Here is a 23,074-nt window from a genome sequence, read left to right on the forward strand (position 1 = left end):
GGGCCTCATATAATCCAGTTCAAAGCAAATAATATAAGATTATAAATATAATACTGTATATAAAAATTACTGTAGTATAATAAAACAGAACAATATAATCTCTAAAATATAGACAGTAAATAAAGAGCAACACTCGGAAAACAGGGGAATTCTAGACAGGAAACAATCAGGGCCAGCTAACACCTCCCAACAAAGGATTCCCCCAGGCAGGAAGCAGCCAGGCTTTGAAGCTGCAAGGCCTTAAATGCTAATCAAGTTGACTAATTGCAGCATTCATACTTGTCACACCAAGACTATTCATTGCCATTCAACCTGGTCAACCAAGGATTCCACAAGCTAGAAAGCAGCCAAGCTTGCAAGCAGCAAGGCTATTCAGTGTTGTTCAACCTGGCCAACCAAGATTTCCCCTAAATAAAAAAAACCCCAGGCTTTGAAGCCACGAGGCTACTCTGTTCCATTCAACCTCGCCAAAGAAGGATGTCCCTATGTAGAAAGTGGCCAGGCTTTTAAGGTGCAAGGCTATTCAGTGCAATTCAAGCTGGCCAAACAAGGATTCCCCTACAAAGGAAGTAGCCAGGCTTCAAAGCGACTCTTTGATAAAGGATGCTACTCCAGTTCGCCAAACAAGGATTCTCCTAGGTATAATACAGCCAGGCATTGAAGCTGCAAGGCTATTCAGTCAAATTCAACCAGACCAAGCAAAGATTCCTCTAGGTAGTAAGCAGCCAGGATCTGAAGCAACGAGGCTATTCATTGCAATTCTAGCAGCTCAAAAAAAGTTCCCCTAGAACACAAGTACCCAGCCTTCCAAGCAGCAAGCCTATTCCATTGTAGTCCAGCTCACCAAACAAGGATTCCCATAAGAAGAAAATGGCCAGGCTTTTGAGGCTGCAAGGCTATTCACTGCTATTCTACTTGGCTAACATATGATTCCCATAAGCCAGAGAGAGGGAGGGAGGGAGGGAGGGAGAGGGAGGGAGGGAGGGAGGGAGGGGAGAGGGAGGGAGGGAGGGAGGGAGGGAGGGAGGGAGGGAGGGAGAGAGAGAGAGAGAGAGAGAGAGAGAGAGAGAGCGCTGTGTGTGTGTGTGTGTGTGCGCATACATGCATGTGTTGGATCGCATAGAGAAGGGTTAACAACCCGTGGTGCTTGTTTTTGCTATCTGTGCCCCTGTTCAGAAACCTATGATAAATGGATTTTGAAAAATGTGGCTTGTTGTGGAAACAAGAATTGGTGATAAAGATTCAGTGAAGACCCCCTTTCCCCATAGTAACTCTTTCGGGAGTGAATTTTCCTTCCTAGGGGTAGATTTCTCTCTTTTCCTGTTGTCTCACCCCCATTCTTAACTATGAGTCGTTTGTAAATCGAATGTCTGTAACTATGGCAAATGACTGTTTGCCTGTATATGACAAAGGTGAAAAGCTATTATTTCAGTTACTTAAAGAGCTAAAGATAGTTCTTTGGGATTTAATTTGACAAAAGAACATTGTTTCTTCTCTGAGTTTAACGATTTTCCTCCAGTTACTTAGCTCAATTTATTTCTCTTCGCCTAGTCAGGACATGGTTGGTGCATGTATAGATTTAATATATGATTTCTGGAAGCCACTTTTCGCAGATTTAATGACATCAAAGGACATAAAATAAACTGAATCTTTACAATCTATCTCCATCCATTCAACTCTACAAATTAAAGGCATAAACAGTAAATGTAACAAAAGAACCAAATGATTGCCTCAACTACAGCTAACCTTTCTGCCTATTTCCATCAGAACTTGACTCTGAGTGTACTGGGGATTCTGGGAGGTGCAGTCCAAATGGTAAGTTATCCAGCTCTTATTTTAAGGTCTTATAGCAATTTCCCTATCTGTTCAAAGAGTCTTTTGTACTGAGCATTTTGGGATTTTGCAAATGTACACTCAGGTCATATAGTATGCATGCAGAGCCTATCAAGTCTTAACTGTTATTTCCTGACATACACCATATCCTCTCCCCTGAAGCCACACATTGATGGGAATGCTGGTTTTCAGGGAATCATGTCCACCTTGGCCATTTCTGAACCTTCAACTGAAGAAGTGCCTAGAAGCCTTCAAAAAACTCAAGGCTTCCTGACTTCCGGTTGGAGCTGAGGAGAGAAAGCCGCATGGAGCCTCAGCTCCGTGCATCGGAGATAGACGGTGAGGGGAAAGGTTATCTTCACCCCTCAAATTCCTCATCTTTGGGCGAGACAAAGAGAGGAGAGTGTCTGCCGGCAAAGAGCATCTCGAATGGAAAGCTCGAAGGCACAGAGAAATCCTCCCGTCTCCACGATCTCTCCGCATAAGGCTCCAACTCTTCTTCTCTTAAGTAAGCACATGATTTACGTTTATTTGATTTAGCACTGAGCACTGAAGCTATAAATAAGTTCCTTTGACAATTAAAAGCTTGGACTTTTCCTGCTGGAGATAAGATAATTTGCTAAGCTAACTCCTTGAGAGACAAGAGCCTAAAAGTATTGTATTCCAAAGTTTAAAAGCTGCACTGTAATACTGTGCTGAAAGAGGCAGGTCGTAACAAAAGACTATGAATATGCATGCTACTGACCATGCCTGATAGGAGGCTTGATCCAGATGTCCCCAATCCAGAAGATGTATAGTTGCAAGGACTTTAATTGAACTAAGATTCAGAAGAATAATAATTGGATTAAAAGACACTGTTTTCCTCTTATGTTTGAGGTTTAACTATACCTATCCCCACCACCACCCATCTTGGCAGATTCCTATAAGCAGCACTCTCCGGAATAGTTGTTTTGTCTACAGAACTGAACGGCCTTGAACGGCCTTGAGCAAGAAGGAGGAGAGAGAAGGAGAGGAAAAGGAAAAAAAAAGCCAAGATCTAGATACAAAAAGGAGTGGGGAAAAAAATGGATAAACGCTCCCCCAAAGTGACGGGGCCGGGGATGAAAGGCCTGATATCATCTTATGCCACAGTCCCTGCAGCATCTGAAAAAATAAAAAAACAAGTCTCCACAGCAGCAGCAGCAGCAGCACCAGACCAAACCCTCCTGGAGATTAGATCAATGTTTGAAAATCTGACACAAGCAATAGGAGCAGTGCAGCAGGACTTACAAAAAATTGCTAATAGGCAAGACCAAATGGACAATAAACTTGCAAAACTGGACAAAGACCAAAAATCTGTTAAAAAAAAGAGTGGAAAGACTGGAAGAGCAGAGTCAAACCTATGAAGACCACCATGAACAGGTCTTAGATGCCATAGCGATGCAAGAATTGAAAGCCTGTGAGTGCTCTTTGAGGATACGAGGTCTTAAGGAGGGCCTGGAAAGAGAAAGTCTCATCTCTTTCATTGCTAATATGTTGGCAGGGCTGCTGAAAGAGCAAGATCTGGACATTATTCATGCTTCAATTTCGTCTTGTTTCAGAATCAACTCAGCCTTCGCAAGACAAAAAAAAGTACCTAGGGACTGTATAGTACAATTTGTTGCCAAAACATTTAAGGAGATAGTGCTGAAAAAACAATATGAAACCCCAATTGTGATTGAGGGAAAGAAAATATTAATGATGAAGGAGATCCCGGGAAGGCTTCTTAGAAAAAGGAAAGAATTCAATGCACTGGTGGTTAAACTGAAGAACAAAGGCACCCCCTTTCGTTGGCTCTTCCCAAAGGGTGTCTCCTTCTACCATAAGTCAAAGAGACACTATATTACAGATGCAGGGAAGGTTGAACAGTTCCTAAGGAAATATGCCCAGGACTTTCCGGGGGGAGAACAACAGCTTGCAGGCGATGAGAGCCAGGGGCACAGAAGGGGTAAAGGGGTGCCACAGGAAAGGAAAGAGCGAAAGCAGAAGGAGCAGGAGGAAAATGAGAAGGAGGGCACCCAGACAGATGAAGAAAAAGAAGAGGAAGATGAAGTTGAAGAAGTGGAAGAAGATGAAAAAAGTGGGGGAACAGACTAACAAATAAAGGGACATTAAGAGTAATGAACTGATTATTGGGAAATACAATATGTTTCTTTTGCTGACTGGGATGGGGAATAGGTGGGGGGATGGGATTGAGTAGATTCAAATGTCTGTACAAAATTTAAAAATCATGTCTTGTAACATTAACGGTTTGAATAATGGCTATAAACGTAAGAAAGTGGTTCATTTCTTGCAGAAAATCAAATCAGACATAGTGTGTTTGGTTTAGACACATCTGATATACAAGGATAGTCACCTGTTAAAAAGAGAAAGGCTGGGCCATTTATTCACAGCATGTAACAGTAAAAAGACCAATGGAGTACTCTTCTATATAAAAAAAGATCTGGCACCAGAGAAAATATTCTGTGATGAGGATGGCAGAATATTAATAATTAAAGTATATATACAAAAAGCCCCGGTACTATTAGTTGGAGTCTACGCACCAAACAACAAACAAAAACTGTTCTATAAAAAATTGACACATATATTAGCAGAATATGGGGAAAAGGAAATGTTATGGATGGGGGATTTTAATGGAGTCATGGTGCCCAAAGAGGACAGAGATAGTAAAGTTAAAAAGGACAGGAAGGAAGGCCGACTCCCAGGATCCTTCCTAAGGGAAATTCAGTATTGGGAACTTTATGATATCTGGAGAGTCCACAATCCAACAAGGAAAGAGTATTCATACTATTCACATAGACATGGCACATCCTCAAGAATTGATCTGATATTTGGCACTAAGGAACTAGTGGGTAAAACAGAGAAGATTGAATTATTACCAAGAGTATTAGCCAACCATAATCCGATATTAATGAAATTAAGAGTGGGATATAAAAGAAACAGAGCCTGGAGAATGAATGATTATATTTTGAAAATCAAGTCACATAGGGAAAAAATTAGAATGGGGATTAATAATTACTTTAAGGACAATGCTAAAGAAGAAATGAAGGAGGGAATAGTCTGGGACGCTGGTAAAGCAGTAATTAGAGGGTTATTGATACAACAAAACTCGATCTGGTACAAAGGAAAAAATAAGGCCCAACTGGAGTTGTTATCAAAAATCAGGACAAAGGAATTAGAAATAGAAAAAGAAAAAGGTACAAAGACAAGATTACAAGGTGAACTAAAAAAATTGCACCAACAATACGAACAGCTAATTGCTAGTGAAATAGAAAGGAAAGTTATGTATAATAGATACAACTTTTTTGAAAATGCAAACAAACCAGGGAAATTATTAGCTTGGCAAATAAAAGATGCAAAGAAAAAACCATTGATAATGAGGATAAAAAATAAAGGAGAAACTGTCACCGATTCACAACAGATACAAAAACTATTCGAAGAATATTATGCCAACTTATACAAAAAAACTCAGGGGGAGATTAAGACAATCTCCCAGTATGTGGAGGAGACAAACTTAGAACAAATTTCAGAAGCAATGAAAGCTGACTTAGACAAACAAATTACACCAGAGGAAGTAATCAGGACAATAAATATGGCTAAAGTAAATAAGTCCCCTGGGGCAGATGGACTTTCGACCCTATACTATAAAACGTTTAAGGAAGAGCTAGTACCACAGTTGGTGTCAGTGATGAATGTGGTCTTGAAAAAGGGGGAACTTCCAGAATCTTGGAAGGAATCCATAATTGTTTTAGTCCCTAAACAGGATAAAGATTTAGACTTAATTAAAAATTATAGACCAATATCATTGCTGAACTGCGATTACAAAATATTTGCCACTATATTGGCAAATAGAATTAAGCAAGCTCTAGCACAGATCATTCATAAAGACCAGGTGGGGTTTCTCCCAGGAAGACAAGTAAATCAAAACATCAGACTGATATTGAACACCCTGGAAGTAGCAGAAAAAGACCCAAATAGAGATTTGGCATTGTTCTTTATTGATGCAGAAAAAGCCTTTGACCATGTTAGATGGGATTATTTGGAAAAAGTGTTAGAAAAATTTGAAGTTGGCCACCAATTCAAAAGGGCAGTAGGGGCTATATACACTAATCAAAGAGCAAGGTTAAACATCAATGGTCAACTATCAGATTACATCGACATACAAAAAGGGACCAGACAAGGTTGCCCGCTGTCCCCACTATTATTTATTATGGGTCTGGAAATCTTAAATGTCAGAATAAGAGAAGAGAAGGAAATTACGGGTTTAAAGATCAGTGACCAAGAACTAAAAATTAGGGCTTATGCAGACGATATAGTCTGTATTCTAACTAACCCACTACAAAGTATTAAAAAAGTATTGGACATTATTCAAAGACATGGTGACATATCAGGATTTATTATAAACAAGGAAAAATCTAAGTTTTTAGTAAAAAATATAGATGCTAAAAGCTGTAAGAAACTGGAGGCCGCAGCAGACTGCGAGGTGATCCCAAAAGTAAAATATTTAGGTATATGGGTCACAAACAAAAATATCAATTTATTCCAGGATAATTACGTCAAAGTTTGGGAAGACATTAAAAAAGATCTTACTAGATGGCAAACAATCCCACTAACATGGATGGGCAGAATTGCAGTAATAAAGATGATGGTACTCCCCAAAATGCTATTCCTGTTTCAAAATATACCCATTATCAAAGGAATAAATTTTTTTTGAGAAATTGAAAAGAAAGATTACAGATTTTATTTGGGCTGGAAAAAGAGCGAGGATAGCATACCGGAATTTAATTGATGATAAAGGAAGAGGGGGGCTAAGCTTACCCGATCTAAGGACCTATTACGAGGCTGCAGCTCTGTCCTGGATGAAGGAATGGATAAAATTAGAAAATAAGACCCTATTAAATTTGGAAGGATATGAATTAAGATTCGGCTGGCATGCATATGTATGGTACGATGGAGACAAATTAAATAAAGACTTTAATAAACATATAATTAGAGGGGGACTATTAGACATTTGGAAAAAATATAGAAAAGGTATGGAACCGAAAACACCCCTTTGGTTGAGGCCATTAGAAGCAGTTATAAGACCAGCCTTAAGTGTAGAAACAAGAACATATAAAGAATACCTTATTAGAGAAAATGAAGAATGGAAATTAAAAGGGCGGGAAGAATTGGAGATTAATGATTGGTTTCGATATCACCACTTGCATGAAAGATATAAAAAAGATATGAGGGTTGGTTTCGCAACTAAAAAATCAGAACTGGAAAGAATATGGGAAAAGGGAAATAAAGGGTTAATATCCAGATTATACAAATACATATTAAGTTATAATATGGAGGATAATACAGTCAAGACAGTAATGATATCCTGGGCCAAGGACCTAGGTAGGCCAATAGAATTGGATAACTGGGAGTACCTATGGAACAAAGAATTCAAATTCACAATATCTGGATCAATTAGGGAGAATCAATATAAAATGTTTTATAGATGCTATATCACCCCAGCAACATTGGCAAAAATAGATAAATCACAACAAGGTATTTGCTGGAGGTGTAGGAAACAGAAAGGGACATTCATCCACATGTGGTGGACGTGTATGACCATACAGGCATTTTGGGACAAGGTAATTAAAGAGACTAATAAAATGCTACATAATAAGATTAAAAAAAGCCCAGGATTGTGTCTATTAGGTCTACATAGAGAAAACAATAACCAAAAGGACCAAGAAATATACCAATATAGCTTTGCGGCAGCAAGATTGACCATAGCCAAAGACTGGAAAGGGGAAAAAGGTTTAACTAAAAAGGATTGGAGAGAAAGAATGCGGGAATATATGCTAATGGCCAAACTTACCAACAATAGGAAGAACAAAAGTAATGAGGACTTTTTAGAAACATGGAAGCTGGCCATAGCATATCTGAATAATGAGTCAGTAACATAGAGGAGTTCCATTAGGAATTTAGGGTTACTATTAACAAGGATATATAAATTGGCTTAAAGGCTTCATAGTGCTTCAGGGTTGGAAGTCATGGTGAAGGGTGCACGGGTGTGGGGAAGGGGTTTTATTTTATGTGGGATAGGGGTTTTGGGTGCGTGCAGGGTTTGTTGTGTGTAATACGTTGTATGTTTTTGTTTTGTTTGAATATTAGGGTAAACTCTTATATTTAATTTCTAAAAAAAAAAATAAAAATGAATAGAAACCTGGATTGAGAGTGGTGGATGACATGTGGAAAGAGCAGTTCTATATGTTTTGAGTAACAGATAATAATATGTACTGTGTTAGAATTGGCAGGCTGGTTGACTAATGTAGATATGCATGTACATTTCAAAATGATTGTTATCTGACTATATTTGCGATAATTTGCTGTTTTGTTATGTAACGTTTCATTAATAAACTGTTTACCCACAAAAAAAAAAAAAAACTCAAGGCTTCCTAAGAATGAAGTCTGAAAAGTACTTCCCCAGATAATTTGCCATTTTTTGCACTTACCAGATACACATTTGAGGTTTAAAATGTCATTGGTTTGCATCTGACTGTTTAAAATGCTTCGACTTCACATTTATACACTTGATATCTGATGATAGCTCATGTACCTTATGAAATGTGTTCTTGTCCACTAAAGCTTATACCAAAATAAATCTGTCATTTGTAAGGAGTCACATGACATTCGCTTTTCTTCCATTTCCCTCTCTCTTTACATTTGAACATAAAAACACTACATAACCCTAGACTCAGGAGACATCTGCCATCCTCCTTCATTTCCCAAAAATATATTCACTCCTCTTGAATTTTATACTCCCTGCGGTTTAGAGAGCCCCAAGGTACAATATGTACACAAAGCATGCTAATTGTTAAATAAACACTCTTTTTCCTCTCTACCTTAATATTCTCTCAACACTGGATTTACACAGAGTTAATGTTGCCTGCTTGCACAATGTTCCCAATTTAAAAATAAATAAATTACAAGATCATATAATAGCCAAGGGGGAATACCAGCTTTTTTTCCAGTGCTACAGATTTAATGATTTACAATTTTATATCGTTGACTGATTTTCACTGGACAAGCCATGAAGATGTGATCATAAAATATATATGAAGTCTGAATATTAAACACAACTAAGGTCACATTTTCCAGCAGGAAACATTTTTTTCTGTGCTTTTCTGATGAAAGAGGCATTTAACTCTTTGGTTACAGCTCATTTTTCATCTTCATTTTTAAAAGGCTTTACATTTTCTGTATTCTTGATAACCATCTTCCAAATACATTTCTAGTTCTTATCCAGCAAATACAAGGGCTATTCAAGCTCATTCATTGCTATGATAACTGCCTAGATTTGAATGGCGACTATGTTGAGAGGTGTTATTTGGATGTGGCTTTCAACTGCATATGGTAAATGTTTTCTCCTATACTTTGTCCATTTTTAATTCCAAAATGTAATCTACTTTCTGGATAGCCCTCGTAATTTAGTGCATGATCTACATCTGTGTCAGCATATAATTCAAAAAAGCTAAAACACATGTGATGCAGAGTGCATCTTTCAGAATAACCAACCTCATGTTATGGCTATTGTGAGAAGGCCACCAACTGTCACTTCATGAAGATTTATATTATCTCCAGCTAACCTTCTAGTAGTAACTAACAGTGGCCATTCTATAAGCAAAGAAGCAATCCATATAGAAAGTTGATCAACTGCAACCATCACCATGACTGCTTTTGCATCGTCAGCTCCTCCAGATTTCCAGGGCTGCTCTTTTTATATTAAAAAAATCAAGATGCCTCCAAGATTTTTAAAATTATTTCTTTGTTTATGAAATTTATACCCCACCTTTTCCCAGTCAAGGACCCAAGGCGAATTACAGGTAGTAAAAACATACAATATAAAAATTAAAACCAAGTTAAAACCATAAATGTTAGCAAATGCAGTGAAACAAATTAAAACCCCAATAAAATATCTTAAAAACCACACTGATAATACATAACGAAGTTGAAGGGCCTTCCTAACCTTCAGATATCACTAGTTTCCTCTGAAGACTTCCTTGAAAAGGAAGGTTTTTAGGCTCTTCCTGAATGCCAACAAAGAAGGAGCAGATCTAGAATGGCGATTTATCCCCTTTAAACTGGTTTCCACCTCCATTCACTCACACTGTAGGAGTCCATCAAAATACCTCTTTTTCAAAAACAAACTTTTGGGCACATCCAAATGGTTCATAAGGTATTTGTGGCAATCTGTGTTACACCCATGGGCTCCCTTCAAGCAGAAAATTATATCCTAATCCTAGTCTAGTTGCCTATCTTTGCTCTATTATATAATGTTGCCTGAAAACATTGTTGCAAGGAGCTACTGTGAGATGATAGTAACTTGCTGACCAGCCTGGAGACAATACAACAAAGCTTTTACTCAGCTGTCACTCTAGGTCTTCTAAAGAGAAAGGTTCCCATGCTCAGTTGAATTGATGGTACCAGCTTTAAGCTTACAATACTCTAGGCATTCCTTTCAGTGTTTTTAATAAACAATTCTCTTTTTTCCCAACGTTCTTGCCACCTAGGCATCAGTTGAGTTGATCGTGGAGCCAGCTCAGCATATCTAGATCTACTGAGTCACCTTATACTGACTGCAACCCAGAAAAAAAAGAATGGCTTTCATCAAAGGACAAGAAAGGGGGCAGTCTTTTCATTGGGGAACAGGTTGCAGGCACATCCCTTTGAGTAAACAGAAGTCTTTTAAGCGCCAAGGAATTTTAGCCTTGGGTTACAAATGAACATTTTTCCTGTTAAAATGTTTCTACAAAACAGTTCAAATGGAAATTATTTCATTAACACTTGGAGTTGGCAACTTACCTTTAGTTCTTCCAAGTCTGGCCTCTCCATCCTAACAACTGCTGCCAGCAGCTGATCCTCCAGACCATCCCGAGTTACAGTGAAATTGATAAGAGTGCACTGAGCCTGCATCTCAGGTTGATAATGAGGGTTTGCAAGCTTTGTATGAAGAATGAGGCGAAAGCTGGAATTGTATTCACATTCCTTATCTCCAATTTTAATGTACCTAAATGTAAACAAGAACTGTCACGACTTGCACTGTCAAAAGTCAGCATAATGCCATTAATTAAATAGTTTTGGAAAGAGCTAATTGGAAGTAAACTTTGATTTGTGTTTTCTGCTTAAGATCTTCATGGAATCAACAGCCCATTGTTTTGGTGTACCTTCATTCATTTGTATAGATCTTTTGGACCTTCTCACTTGTCCTGGGAAGTAAGTGGATCAGGGCCCTGAAATTGTTATAAATGCTGCATGTGGTTTCATTTAAAAACCGTGTTTCTCTGGAATAACTGCACTCCTACACCCTTATGGGGGAGTTACTGGTAATCAATAGCATGAGGTTATGCTGTTTAAATAGCTCAACTTTCAAGATTATTCCAACTGCAGAACATCTCCAGGACTCTCAATGGATCACACTATTGGTCTCGGTGATGGCAGTTACACAGCTGCCACCAAATACTACTTTTATTATGATATGGTTTCCAAAAATGTAACTACATACATTAGTATTAGCTGAACACAAAAATTAGAGACATAGCTTGAAATGTCTCCACATTAACAGCATTGACTTCTGTTACAGGGTTATGAATGGAAAGAATAGTGACTGGCATCAGAAAACACACCAACTGGTCCTTCACTCAAATGACAATGACCCACAGAAAATGTTTCATCTAATGTGCCACCATCTCACCTTCCTTTTTTAATTGTCTCTCGACCAAGCAATGGGCCTAGAACTGGGTCAACGGATTCTTCCAAGTTCTCAATCAGAACAACTTCACCAGCAGCAAGGGCCTGCTCCACCAGGTCCAGATAACTAAGGAAAATAGCAGAGACAGATGCAATGGTAATCACTAATGATTGTTACAGCAAGTAACATGTGCCCTCTTAAGGAAGAGAATGGAAAAGCAAATCCCAGAGCAAAACCACATTCTAAATGCTGTGGACTACACAGAGGACGAGGTAATGAAAACAAAGAGAAATAAAAGAGAAAACAAAGAGTCCTACATGACTACCCGCATAGCGTCTGCAGCAAATAGATCATCGGAGTTGTTTCGGGTCGTTGGGGAACTCCTTCAGCCACCTGTGGTGGAGGAGACTTTTGACGACCCAGCAACTCGGTGTCGCGATTTCGCACACCATTTTGCGGACAAAGTCGCTCAGATGCGCCTTGAGCACGACTCCAATTTCACCACAGTGCCAGGGGAGGTGATTGAGGAGTCTGCTTGTCCAATTTTGTCGGATTCTTTTAGGCTTGTTCCTCCTGAGACTGTGGTGGAGGTCCTTGGGGCGGTGAGGGCGACCACGTCGGCTCTGGACCCTTGCCCGTCTTGGCTAATTAAATCGGCCAAGGAGGGGCTGGTTGATTGGTTTGTGTTGATCATTAATGCATCGTTGGAGCAGGGGGTTTTTCCATCTTACCTGAAACAAGCTGTGGTTCGTCCACTCCTTAAAAAGGTTTCCCTTGACTCCACGGTGCTGAACAATTTCAGACCAATCTCGAACCTCCCTTTCTTGGGTAAGGTGCTGGAGCGGGTGGTTGCCTCCCAGCTCCAGGGCTTTCTAGATGACATCAACTACCTAGATCAGTCACAGTCTGTTTTCAGGCCTGGTCATGGCACCGAGACAGCCTTGGTCGCCTTGGTGGATGACCTCCGTAGAGAGCTGGACAGGGGGAGTGTGACCCTGTTGGTTCTCTTGGACATCTCAGCGGCTTTCGATACCATCGATCATGGTATCCTTCTGGGACGACTCTCTGGGATGGGTCTCGGGGGCACGGTTTTGTCGTGGCTCCGATCCTTCCTGGAGGGTCGATCCCAGATGGTGAAGCTGGGAGACGCCTGCTCGGACCCCTGGCCTTTGAGCTGTGGGGTCCCGCAAGGCTCTACTCTGTCTCCCATGCTCTTTAACATCTACATGAAACCGCTGGGAGAGGTCATCCGGAGTTTTGGAGTTGGGTGTCACCTCTATGCAGATGACCCACAACTCTGTTACTCCTTTCCACCTAATTCCAAGGAGGCCTCTCGGGTGCTGGACAAGTGCCTGGCCGCTGTGTCTATCTGGATGAGGAGGAACAAGCTGAAGATCAATCCCGACAAGACAGAGGTCCTCCTGGTCGATCGTAATCCTGACCGGGGTATAGGGTGGCAACCTGTGCTGGACGGGGTTACACTCCCCCTGAAGCCACAGGTCCGCAGTCTGGGAGTCCTCTTGGATTCATCGCTTACGCTTGAGGCTCAGGCGTCGGCGGTGTCTGGGAGGGCCTTTGCACAATTGAGACTCGTGCGCCAACTGCGACCGTACCTCGCGAAGACTGATCTGGCCGGGGTGGTCCATGCCTTGGTCACCTCCAGACTGGACTACTGTAATGCGCTCTATGTGGGGCTGCCCTTGAAAACGGCTCGGAAGTTCCAACTGGTCCAACGAGCGGCAGCCAGGATGTTAACTGGGGCCCCTTACAGAGAGAGGTCAACCCTCCTGTTCAAGGAGCTCCACTGGCTGCCATTTATTTTCCGAGCCCAATTCAAGGTGCAGGTGCTTACCTACAAAGCCCTGAACGGTTTGGGACCATCCTACCTCCGTGACCGCATCTCCGTCTACGAACCCACGCGTTCACTTCGGTCATCTGGAGAGGCCCTGCTCGTGATCCCGCCTGCGTCGCAAGCGCGGTTGGTGGGGACACGAGACAGGGCCTTCTCTGTGGTGGCCCCCCGACTCTGGAACACCCTCCCCAAGGATCTCAGACAGGCCCCTACATTGGCAGTCTTCAGAAAGAACTTGAAGACCTGGCTGTTCCAATGTGCCTTCCCAGATTAATAGGAAATCTCCAATACCAAGTCCTATAAGCACTTTATTAGAACTTAGATTGCATATCGCACCCTGCACTTGCCCTATAAGCCTTATATTTCACCTGTCACATCAGCACTTTTAATCTTGTACCCATTACTCTGGCCCGGCCCAGTTTTATTGTGTTTTAGTGTATTGTTAACTGCTTGTTGTTTATACTGTTTTAATTGTTTTAATTTGCCTTTTGTTTTGTATTGTTATATTGTGTGTTGAGGCCTTGGCCTTTGTAAGCCGCACTGAGTCCTTCGGGAGATGCTAGCGGGGTACAAATAAAGTTTAATAATAATAATAATAATAATAATAATAATAATAATTATTCTATGCTTGGTCTCTGCATTTATCAATAACTTTTCTTTTCTTTGCAAAGTGGACCACTGGGATGAGACAGTCCTTCTCTTGCCCAAAAGAGTGTCAAGCATATGACATATAGCAAAGTCCATGGAGTCCAGAGAGTAGTCATATAACAAGTTGCCTTTTGCAAAGCATTTTTCCACAATAATTAGGATACAAGGAGCATGCTAATGATGCTGTCTAATGATTCCTGATTTGGTGCATGTTGTATCTAGCCTAGTATGCAGTATGATTATCTGTTTTTTTACCCCTCACTACAACTAATAATGCTAGGAAGCAAACCATAAAGCAAATTGCAGATTCCTTGTATGGCTTGTTGGGGTAGAAGCATGTAAGATTGCCAGCAACTCTCAGGTTTACATGTCAGGCTCAACAAACCATGTACCAAAATCCATTATTTGTTTAGTTATTTACACTGCAAGAAGGAGAAGTGATCGCCTTCAGTAAGTCGGGGCTCCTACAGAAACATGGCTTCATGTCATGTCTGCTGATACCTGAAATTGGAATCAAAATCCTCTGCTTCATTATGACTCTTGAACAAGGTGTACACATGTGAAAAATCAGTACAAGACTTTTAAATTAAATGAGATGGGTGAAATTAGAAAGCAGCATTGAAAAGTGATCCACTGATAAAGTTTAAAGGCCCCTCCCTAAACTACAAGCCCCAGAATTCTGCAGGAGGCAGAATCCGGATTTAAAGTGGATCTATGCTCAGTGTGATGAGGCCTAAGATTGAAATCAGCAACATCCAATACAAGTAAAAATTTTAGATAACATATCATCATAAATTATGCACAGAAATATTACAAGTAATTTTTCTTATATAGTAACTTTGTTTCTTTTTTTTCTTATACCTGGCATTTGTATAAAACAAGGAGTTTCTATAGGAGTCATGCTTTTTATATGTATAAACAGACTGCTGCTTGAAATCTGGGATGGTGCAGACATCACAACAAACACTAAATATCTCCAGAATTTGGAGAGATCTATCCAAAGCAAAGTTTGAACCATGCCATGGTCTAAGTATACGATCAAATCGACATTAGCAATGCTTGTAAACATGCTACTCCCCCAAACACACACTTTAAGGACTGCCAAATTACTGAATGAACACCTGTGATAATTCTGTTAAACTGGCCCTCTTCACAGAGATGTAACAGGAATAGAAGATATAATCGGTTTCCCAGGTGAGCCTTGCCAGTCTTTGAATCTTCTCAAAGATGAAGCAATCTGAATAGGGCTTCAGCTGCATTTTTCTATGACAAAAGAATTTCCTTGTGAAGAGTCATAAAAGCAAGATCTGGATCCACTGGATGGCAAAAATGCATGCTGCCAAATTGGTGAGAGAATCCTGCAAATGCAATTGGCTACTGCAACCATCAGTAAGTGTCAGACACACATCAGACTTGACATTACAACTGAATACATTTTGCTTTGGTTTTTTTCCCCCATTAAACTTTTCCACTGCCACATCTACTCACCCTTTCTGACCGATTCGAGTCACTCTGAGATCTTCTCCATACTTGGCTTTGATCCACTTGATACCCTGAAGCTGAGGGTCAACCATGAGTGGCCAGCGCTCACAGTTAGTGAGGATTGTGGCATTTTCTGTGGACATGCGGTCAGCTGGTAGTCCTTCATTCTGCCAGGCTGCTATGTCAGCATCATCAGTCAGCATTCTCAGTGGGTCCAGTGAGGGAGTGATGGGGATTGCAACCTGGGGAAGTTAAAAAAAACCACACATCTAGCAGACAAATACAGCTCAAATACAGTGAGACTGGGTTTCTATGGCCTTTTTTTTTACTATTTCACAGATAGTTTCTACAGTTAGTACTATGACCCTGGGACTATGACCAATTAGGTCGGATAGGCAACAGATTGACTCTATGTAGCCAAATACTGCATAGAGTGGATCCGGAGTAATGCAGGGAAGGCCTTCCCCCATGTTAACCAAAATTGGGGTGTGAACCAACTTTTGGCTCAAATCCAGACTATCCTCCAACTTTGGCTCCATCTGAATACTGCAGACAAGAGCCAACAAATAGGACTTGAGTCACAGCCAAAGACCACTCTGACAAGGAAGTGGCACCAAGCTGTGTTAAGTGCTGCAGAGTGGTCGGAACTCCTTACTACCACCGCAGTGCTTGGGGGAGTGATAGATATCACATCCAATTAGTCCCAGTTTATTGGGTGAGCGTAGAACTGCCCCTGGAGTTTCTTAAGATAGTTTTTGTTGTTACAAGCCTTTAAGTCAACTCCCATATGACAATCCTATCCTAGGAGGTGTTTTTAGTTATTCAGAAATTTACTATTGCCATCCTCTAAAACCAAGGGACTATGACTTGCCCAAGGACACCAAGTGAATTTCTGTGGCATTCATACACAGGCTCTGACTGAGAAATTTCAAGCAGAACAGAACATCAGAAAAAGTGAAGGTTCTTTTTCTACTATTGTGGGGAAGGAATCCTTGACATTGAGTCCTGCTCCTCCCATGCTCATTGCAGGCAGTACTTTGTTTAATGTTAATCATTCTTTCCTCTCTCTTTCCCAATAGTGGAATGATAAAACTTTAGACAAATGAGAGAAACATATCTACATTGAGATTTCAAAATGAAAAAGATAATTGACCAGGATGAGGAGGATTCCCTCCCCACTACTGCAAAACAGGAATCTTCACGGTAAGCACCAATATTCTGTTTTCCTGCAGTGTGGAGAGGTGATCCTTACATCGGGACATAGAAAAGGCTTTCATGGCTGGGATCACAGGGTTGTTGTATGTTTTCCGGGCTGTATGGCCTTGTTCCAGAAGTATTCTCTCCTGACGTTTCACCCACATCTACGACAGGCATCCTCAGAGGTTGTGAGGTATGGAGAAACTAAGCAAGGAAGGTTTATATATATCTGTGGAAAGTCCAGGGTGAGAGAAGAACGCTTATCAGTTGGAGGCTAGTTTGAGTGTTGTAGTTAATCACCTTAATTAGCTGCCTCTGGTTGGTTCATGTCTGGAACTCCTCTGTTTTCAGAGTGTTGCTTCTTATTTACTGTTCTGATTTTTGAGTTTTTTAATACTTGTAGCCAGGTGAATGGCACAATACTATTTTAATAAAAAGATAAATCTTCTTCCTCCTGTCTTCTGTGAGAAAGAGTCTGTGCTGAATTGTGTCTATGACACCCCCAGATTGCTGGATCTTCTGAACTGGGACCAGGTGATTCTTTTTCCTGTTGACGACAAACCCATCACACTCCAGAGAGTCTATCATGGTCTTCACATCTTTCAGTCCTTCTCAATTGAGGCTGAATATACTAGTTCATCCAGGAATGGGGGAAATGCACCCTCTGCAATCTCAGATTCACCACAAAGGTGTCCAACACCTTCCTAAACACCTGAAGAGATGCTGACAGATTGAATGGTAAAGTCTTGTACTGGTAGTGATACTTTAGATAAGCAAATCAAGGTACATTCTATGTAGCGGGTTATCACGATGCCTCCTGGAAGTCAAGGAATGCAAGATAAATCCCCCTCTTGCACAGTTTCAAGAATCAATCAAATCTCCATGCAGAACTTCCACTTGCCTACAAAGTAATTGGCATTGTAAAGGTTCAGTATAGCATCCCAGTCCTTGTTTCTCTTTGGAGCCAGGAAGACCACTGAGAAAATCTTAGTGAGGAGGTACTGGCCCTGTTTGGAAGACAGAATCTATGGCCCTGAGACCTGGGGCTGTATGACTTCTGGATGAAGTCTCTAACAAAGTCCTGTTCACTAAGCATCAGGAGTTGTTTGTTCCCAGCAATAGGCAAATGAATGCACTGGAAGCTCTTCCAAGTCAAAACAACTGGTTGGATCTTCTAGCTTGCTTGTTGGAGAAGGAAGCAGTTCCACCCCAATGGAATCCTGAAGTTTGTTGCTGCTTAGACTGTGGCTTAGAGGAGTTCCAATTTGAAATAAAATAATTGAGCTCTCTGAGATTTATAGGGACAAAAGGACTAAATTCCAACTCAAAAGGGCTTCTGCTATTGTTCTTGATGTTCGTATTCTTTTAGAGCACTTCCAGACAGGGCTTAAATCCATAACGTGGGTTTAATTTTCACAGTATATTTTCTTTCTTTTTTTGGCAAAATTTTCTTATTTTTCTTTTGGTTTCCACCAATATTTTCTCCAAAGACTCACCAAACAATTTAAATCCCTTAAATGGGGAAGTAGTCAAAAGGGTTTTTGATTTGGTATTGGCATTCCAATTTTTCCAAAGCTGGCACCTGGATGCAATATCAGTCACAGTTTAGAAGAACTGAAAAGAATCGAGGCTACCATCTGGCATAAAAGCCTCTGCCAATGAATTGATGCCCTGTCTGATCAGGGACCAGTGGAAGTAAATCCATGCCCCATCTAATTGTAGATCTGGCAAACAAGGAGACCACAGCTCTGATGACATGGGCAATAGCCTCAAGACACCTACACAAAGAAGCCTCCAATATTTTTTCCTCTGGATTTTTAGGAGTATCATTGTCATCTTGAGCACCAGCCAGAGAGGGTTTTTTTAAACCTTCTTAAGAAGGACAGGAAAATGCTCTGCCCCAAATAAATTCACAGAAACATGCTCAGGAAATGAATCCTCTTCATCTAAGGATTCCTTTTCTAAATATGTAACTTTCCATCCCCTCTATCCAAGATCTCTGAGAGATAGAAGTCTCGGTATCTACCACAGAAGAAACAGGAGACACATGCTGTGTCTTTCTTTTAACTTTCTGAGGGGGAGAAACCACAGCATGAGCCCCTGCCTCACATTCCCTCTGCCATCCTGAGAAGAGAAAGGGATTTTGAAGAGCAATGCTGTCTGGCTAGTTTACACACATCTAGCCATTTGATGTATTGGGCCCACATGAAAACTTTCCACCAGGCCTGTGTTGTTTTTGTATCTGATTTTATGGCGTATTTCAGGACATCTGCCATCTTGGATAGATTCTGGAGACATCCTGCCCTCCAACTTCTGGGTACCCACTGCATGATATGTTATTATTAAGCAACAAAATCCCAGGGGAAAGGACTGTCCCTCAATGAATAGGAGCAAGAGAGAAGCAAGGATGTCACACTCAGCCAAAACTGCATGCCCCGAGCTGCCTTGAGTCCCCTTGGGTGAAAAAGACGGGATAAAAATGTTGTAAATAAATAAATTCCCCAGGCCTCTTGTGTGCTCAGGCCCACTTTTCACAATATGCATATCTACCATCTGTACAGCTCAAACAACATCTTATCCTATAGTGAGGGTAGGTCAGTCCGGTCTTTGAGTCAATGCTGAAGGCAGCTCCCTCACCCTCACCACACAGTCCACCTTCAACTCCTCATCTGAGGAGAGTTTGGAACTGCGTTTGCAATCCATTATAACTCACTGGGGGTAGCTGTCTCCATTAGGATGGAAAGACTGTTGCAAGAAATGTTATTCTGAAAGAAAGACATCTTTCCAGAAGAGAGTGAAATACAGCCCAAGATCTTCCAATAACCACAATAGGTAAACAGACAGACTGCAGAAAGCCCTGTCCTGTAAGAGCTGGGAAAGGATGGAGCTGGAAAAGGGGAGCTGGCTCTCCCTCTTAAACTGAAATGCTTAGACTTGAGCACACCATTCAGAGCAATCAGAAGTACCATTTGGCTCCTGCTTACAACTTTACAGTTCTAAGGCATTCATCATTCCCATCTCACTAGGGATTTTGGTACTGAACCTTTAAAACCAGATTCATTTTTGTCACAGTTGTGGGACATAACAGAGCTCTGAAAATTTGCTATTTTTGTCTGACAATTCCCCGTGTTCCCCAGTCAGCTTGTCATATTTATTAATTGGAATATATTGCAGGATCATGCTACATTTTTAGACAGTTATTCAATTTTATATACTGATATCAAAGTTTGAAAAGTTTTTAAAAGCCCTCAAATTCAAGAATGACTTCTTTTCAAATAATGAAAATTGTTAATTGCTTTTATATGCGCTGACTTCTTAATCTTTCATGGTATAGTGACATTCATCATGCCAAATATCTATGCAGAAAAGCATTTATTCTAGCTACAAAAATCTACTTTACAATCCAATTTCAGAAAGGAAAAGAAAACATTAACTTTACAAACTTATCAAAATGCTGTACACAAAATGTTCAAAAAAAGCAGAGAAAAATAAATTGAAATTTCAATAATTAAATAAGATTAACAAAGAAGTAAATATAACAGAGAAATTTTTTTTAAAAACCCGCAAAATACAAACTTAGTAAAACAAATGAGAAATTTGCAAAACAGTAAAAGAAATCTGGAATTAGAACAAACTGCAAACCAATTAAAATTTATAAAACAATACAATTTCGAAAATGCTAACAAACCGGGAGCATGGCTAGCGCGGAAAATAAAAAAGAAAAAACAACAACAACCAATTGTAACAATAAAAAAGGGAAAAGAGATTCTAGTGACAGATGAAGATATTTTATAGGAATTTGAAGAGTTTTATACCAAATTATATAAAGAAGAGAACATAAATCTAGATAAAATTTTGGAATACCTGGGTACACAAAAACTTCAAAAAATTACAGAATACCAGAGAGAGCAACTAAATAAGGAGATAACAGATGAGAAAATTAGGAAAGCTATGAAAGCAATGAAACCTAACAAAGCTCCAGGACCAGATGCTTCTATAGAACTATGGAGGAAGAACTGTTGCCTTGGTTAAAGAAAATAATGAATGCAGCACTCAGAGAAAAAATAATACCTGACTCATGGACTCAGGCGGATATAATAACAATACCCAAAGAAAGGGGAGAGGAAATGGATGTATGCAACTACAGACCTATTTCCCTCCTAAATACAGACTATAAAATATTTACAGTAATATTGGCAAATAGATTTTAAAACTTTTTGAATGGTTGGATTGGGAAAGAACAGAATGGATTTTTACCAGACAGAAACATAAAGGAAAATGTTAGATGTGTGATTGACGCCACTGAATACTATGAATTTCATCACCAAAAAGAAGTAGCCTGCTTTCTTTAGATGCTGAAAAGGCGTTTGATAACTTGAATTGGAACATTTTTAAATTATTGTGTAAAGAATTGGACCTAGGATACTATTTTTTGAATGCCCTAGAGACAATTTACAACAAACAAACTGCTAGAATAATGATAAATGTCCAACAAACAAAAGAATTTAAAATTGGTAAAGGAACGAGGCAAGGTTGCCCCCTTTCACCCTTAATTTTCATTTTTGCAATAGAAATACTAATTAGAAGCATAAGACAGGACGACCAATTGAAAGGAATAAAAATAAGAAGCCATGAATTTAAAATCTGAGTATTTGCGGATGATATAATATGCATAATCGAAGAACCTAGAAATCGAATTCTAAAGTGGATCCAGAAAATTGAAACCTTTGGTCAGCTAGCAGGATTTTATATGAACAAAGAAAAAACTAAAATGCTCTCGAAAAACATAAGTAAGAAAAATCAGGAGAAACTACAAGAGATGACAGGAATAAAAGTTGTACCAAAATTGAAATATCTAGGAATTTGGATTACAACGAAGAATGCCAAACTATTAGAAAATAATTATTTTGTAAAATGGAAAGAGATAAAGAAAGATTTACAACAATGGCAATTTCTAAATATTTCGTTATTAGGTCGAATTGCAATTATTAAGATGAATGTTTTACCTAAATTACTCTATTTATTTCAAAACTTACTGATAATTAGGAATAATAATATTTTCAAAGAATGGAATAAAGAGCTAAACAAATTTATTTAGAGGAACAAAAAGCCTAGAATTAAATATACTATTTTGACTGATTTAACAAGAAGAGGCGGTTTTGGTATACCAAATATGCAATTATATTTTGAAGCCAGTGCGCTACAATGGATTAAGGATTGGGCAACTTTGGAGAATGAAAGCATGTTAGCATTGGAGGGAATGGATTTACGGCGAGGTTGGCATGCATATATGGGTTATGAAAAAAGGAAAATTGAAAAAAAATGGCAATCATTTTATTAGATCGGCTTTAATAAAAATTTGGGAAAAATACAAGGAACGCTTCTATAGTAATAAGATCCCACTGTGGATTTCATCTTTGGAAGCTGATCAAAGAAATATATTAGGATGGACAAAATGTCCAAAATATAAAGATATTCTGATTAAAAAGAAAGATGGATATGAATTAAAATCACAAGAAGAAATAAAATTGAAATTTCCTGGTACTTCTTGGTTCCAATTTGCACAAATAAAAGAACAGTTTAATAAGGATAATAAAATTGGTTTCAGTGTTTCAGATAACACATGGGATAAAATAATGTTAAATAACAAGAAAACAATCTCCAAAATTTATATTAAACTATTAGAATGGGCAACAGAAACAGAAGAAATTAAGAATTGCATGGTGAAATGGGCTAAAAATATTGGATGTTCGATTAAATTAATAGAATGGGGAGAGATTTGGAACAAAAAGTTGAGATATACCTATGCTTCTGACTTAAAAGAAAATTGGTTAAAATTATTTCATAGGTGGCACATGACACCAAAAAAATTAGACCAAATGTATAAAAACTACGATAAGAGGTGTTGGAAATGCAAAACTCAGGAAGGCTCATTTTATCATTTATGGTGGTCATGCGAAAAATTTAAAAAAATGGAAAATGATTCACCAAGAAACACAGTCAATTTTACAAAGGAAATTTCCATTAAAACCAGAATATTTTCTATTAGGAATAATAGACAATGAGACTAAATTTGATAAAAATGATGATATTTTATTGTGCTACAGCCGGCAGAATGACATTTACGAAATTATGGAAATCAGAGGAGATCCCAAAGAAAGATCCTTGGATGTACAAATTAGAAGAAATACATAATATGGATAAATTTACATTCCTTTTGAAAGAAACAAGAGGAAAATATGTTAGAAGGACAAACTGGAGTAAGCTGGAAGAATATCTTAAGAAATGTAATGAAATATGTTCAAAAGTTTGTTAATTGG

General features: G+C 39.3%; 1 protein-coding gene across 8 annotated transcripts in view; it reads right to left on the bottom strand.

The window, feature by feature from the left end:
* Nucleotides 1-23,074, bottom strand: part of dnah9 (dynein axonemal heavy chain 9) — a 302,000-nt gene that overhangs the window by 112,587 nt on the left and 166,339 nt on the right. For all 8 annotated transcript variants that reach the window (XR_010003878.1, XM_062973996.1, XM_062973995.1 and 5 more), the window contains 3 exons: nucleotides 15,564-15,799; nucleotides 11,579-11,701; nucleotides 10,690-10,894 (listed from right to left, as the gene is read on the bottom strand). Coding sequence is in view for 7 of the 8 variants with exons in the window: in XM_062973996.1 (XP_062830066.1) it covers nucleotides 10,690-10,894; nucleotides 11,579-11,701; nucleotides 15,564-15,799 (564 nt within the window). In the remaining variant the exon portion in view is untranslated. The remainder of the gene's footprint in view (nucleotides 1-10,689; nucleotides 10,895-11,578; nucleotides 11,702-15,563; nucleotides 15,800-23,074) is intronic.

Source organism: Anolis carolinensis, chromosome 2 (genome assembly GCF_035594765.1).
Source record: "Anolis carolinensis isolate JA03-04 chromosome 2, rAnoCar3.1.pri, whole genome shotgun sequence".
Lineage (NCBI taxonomy): Eukaryota > Metazoa > Chordata > Lepidosauria > Squamata > Dactyloidae > Anolis > Anolis carolinensis.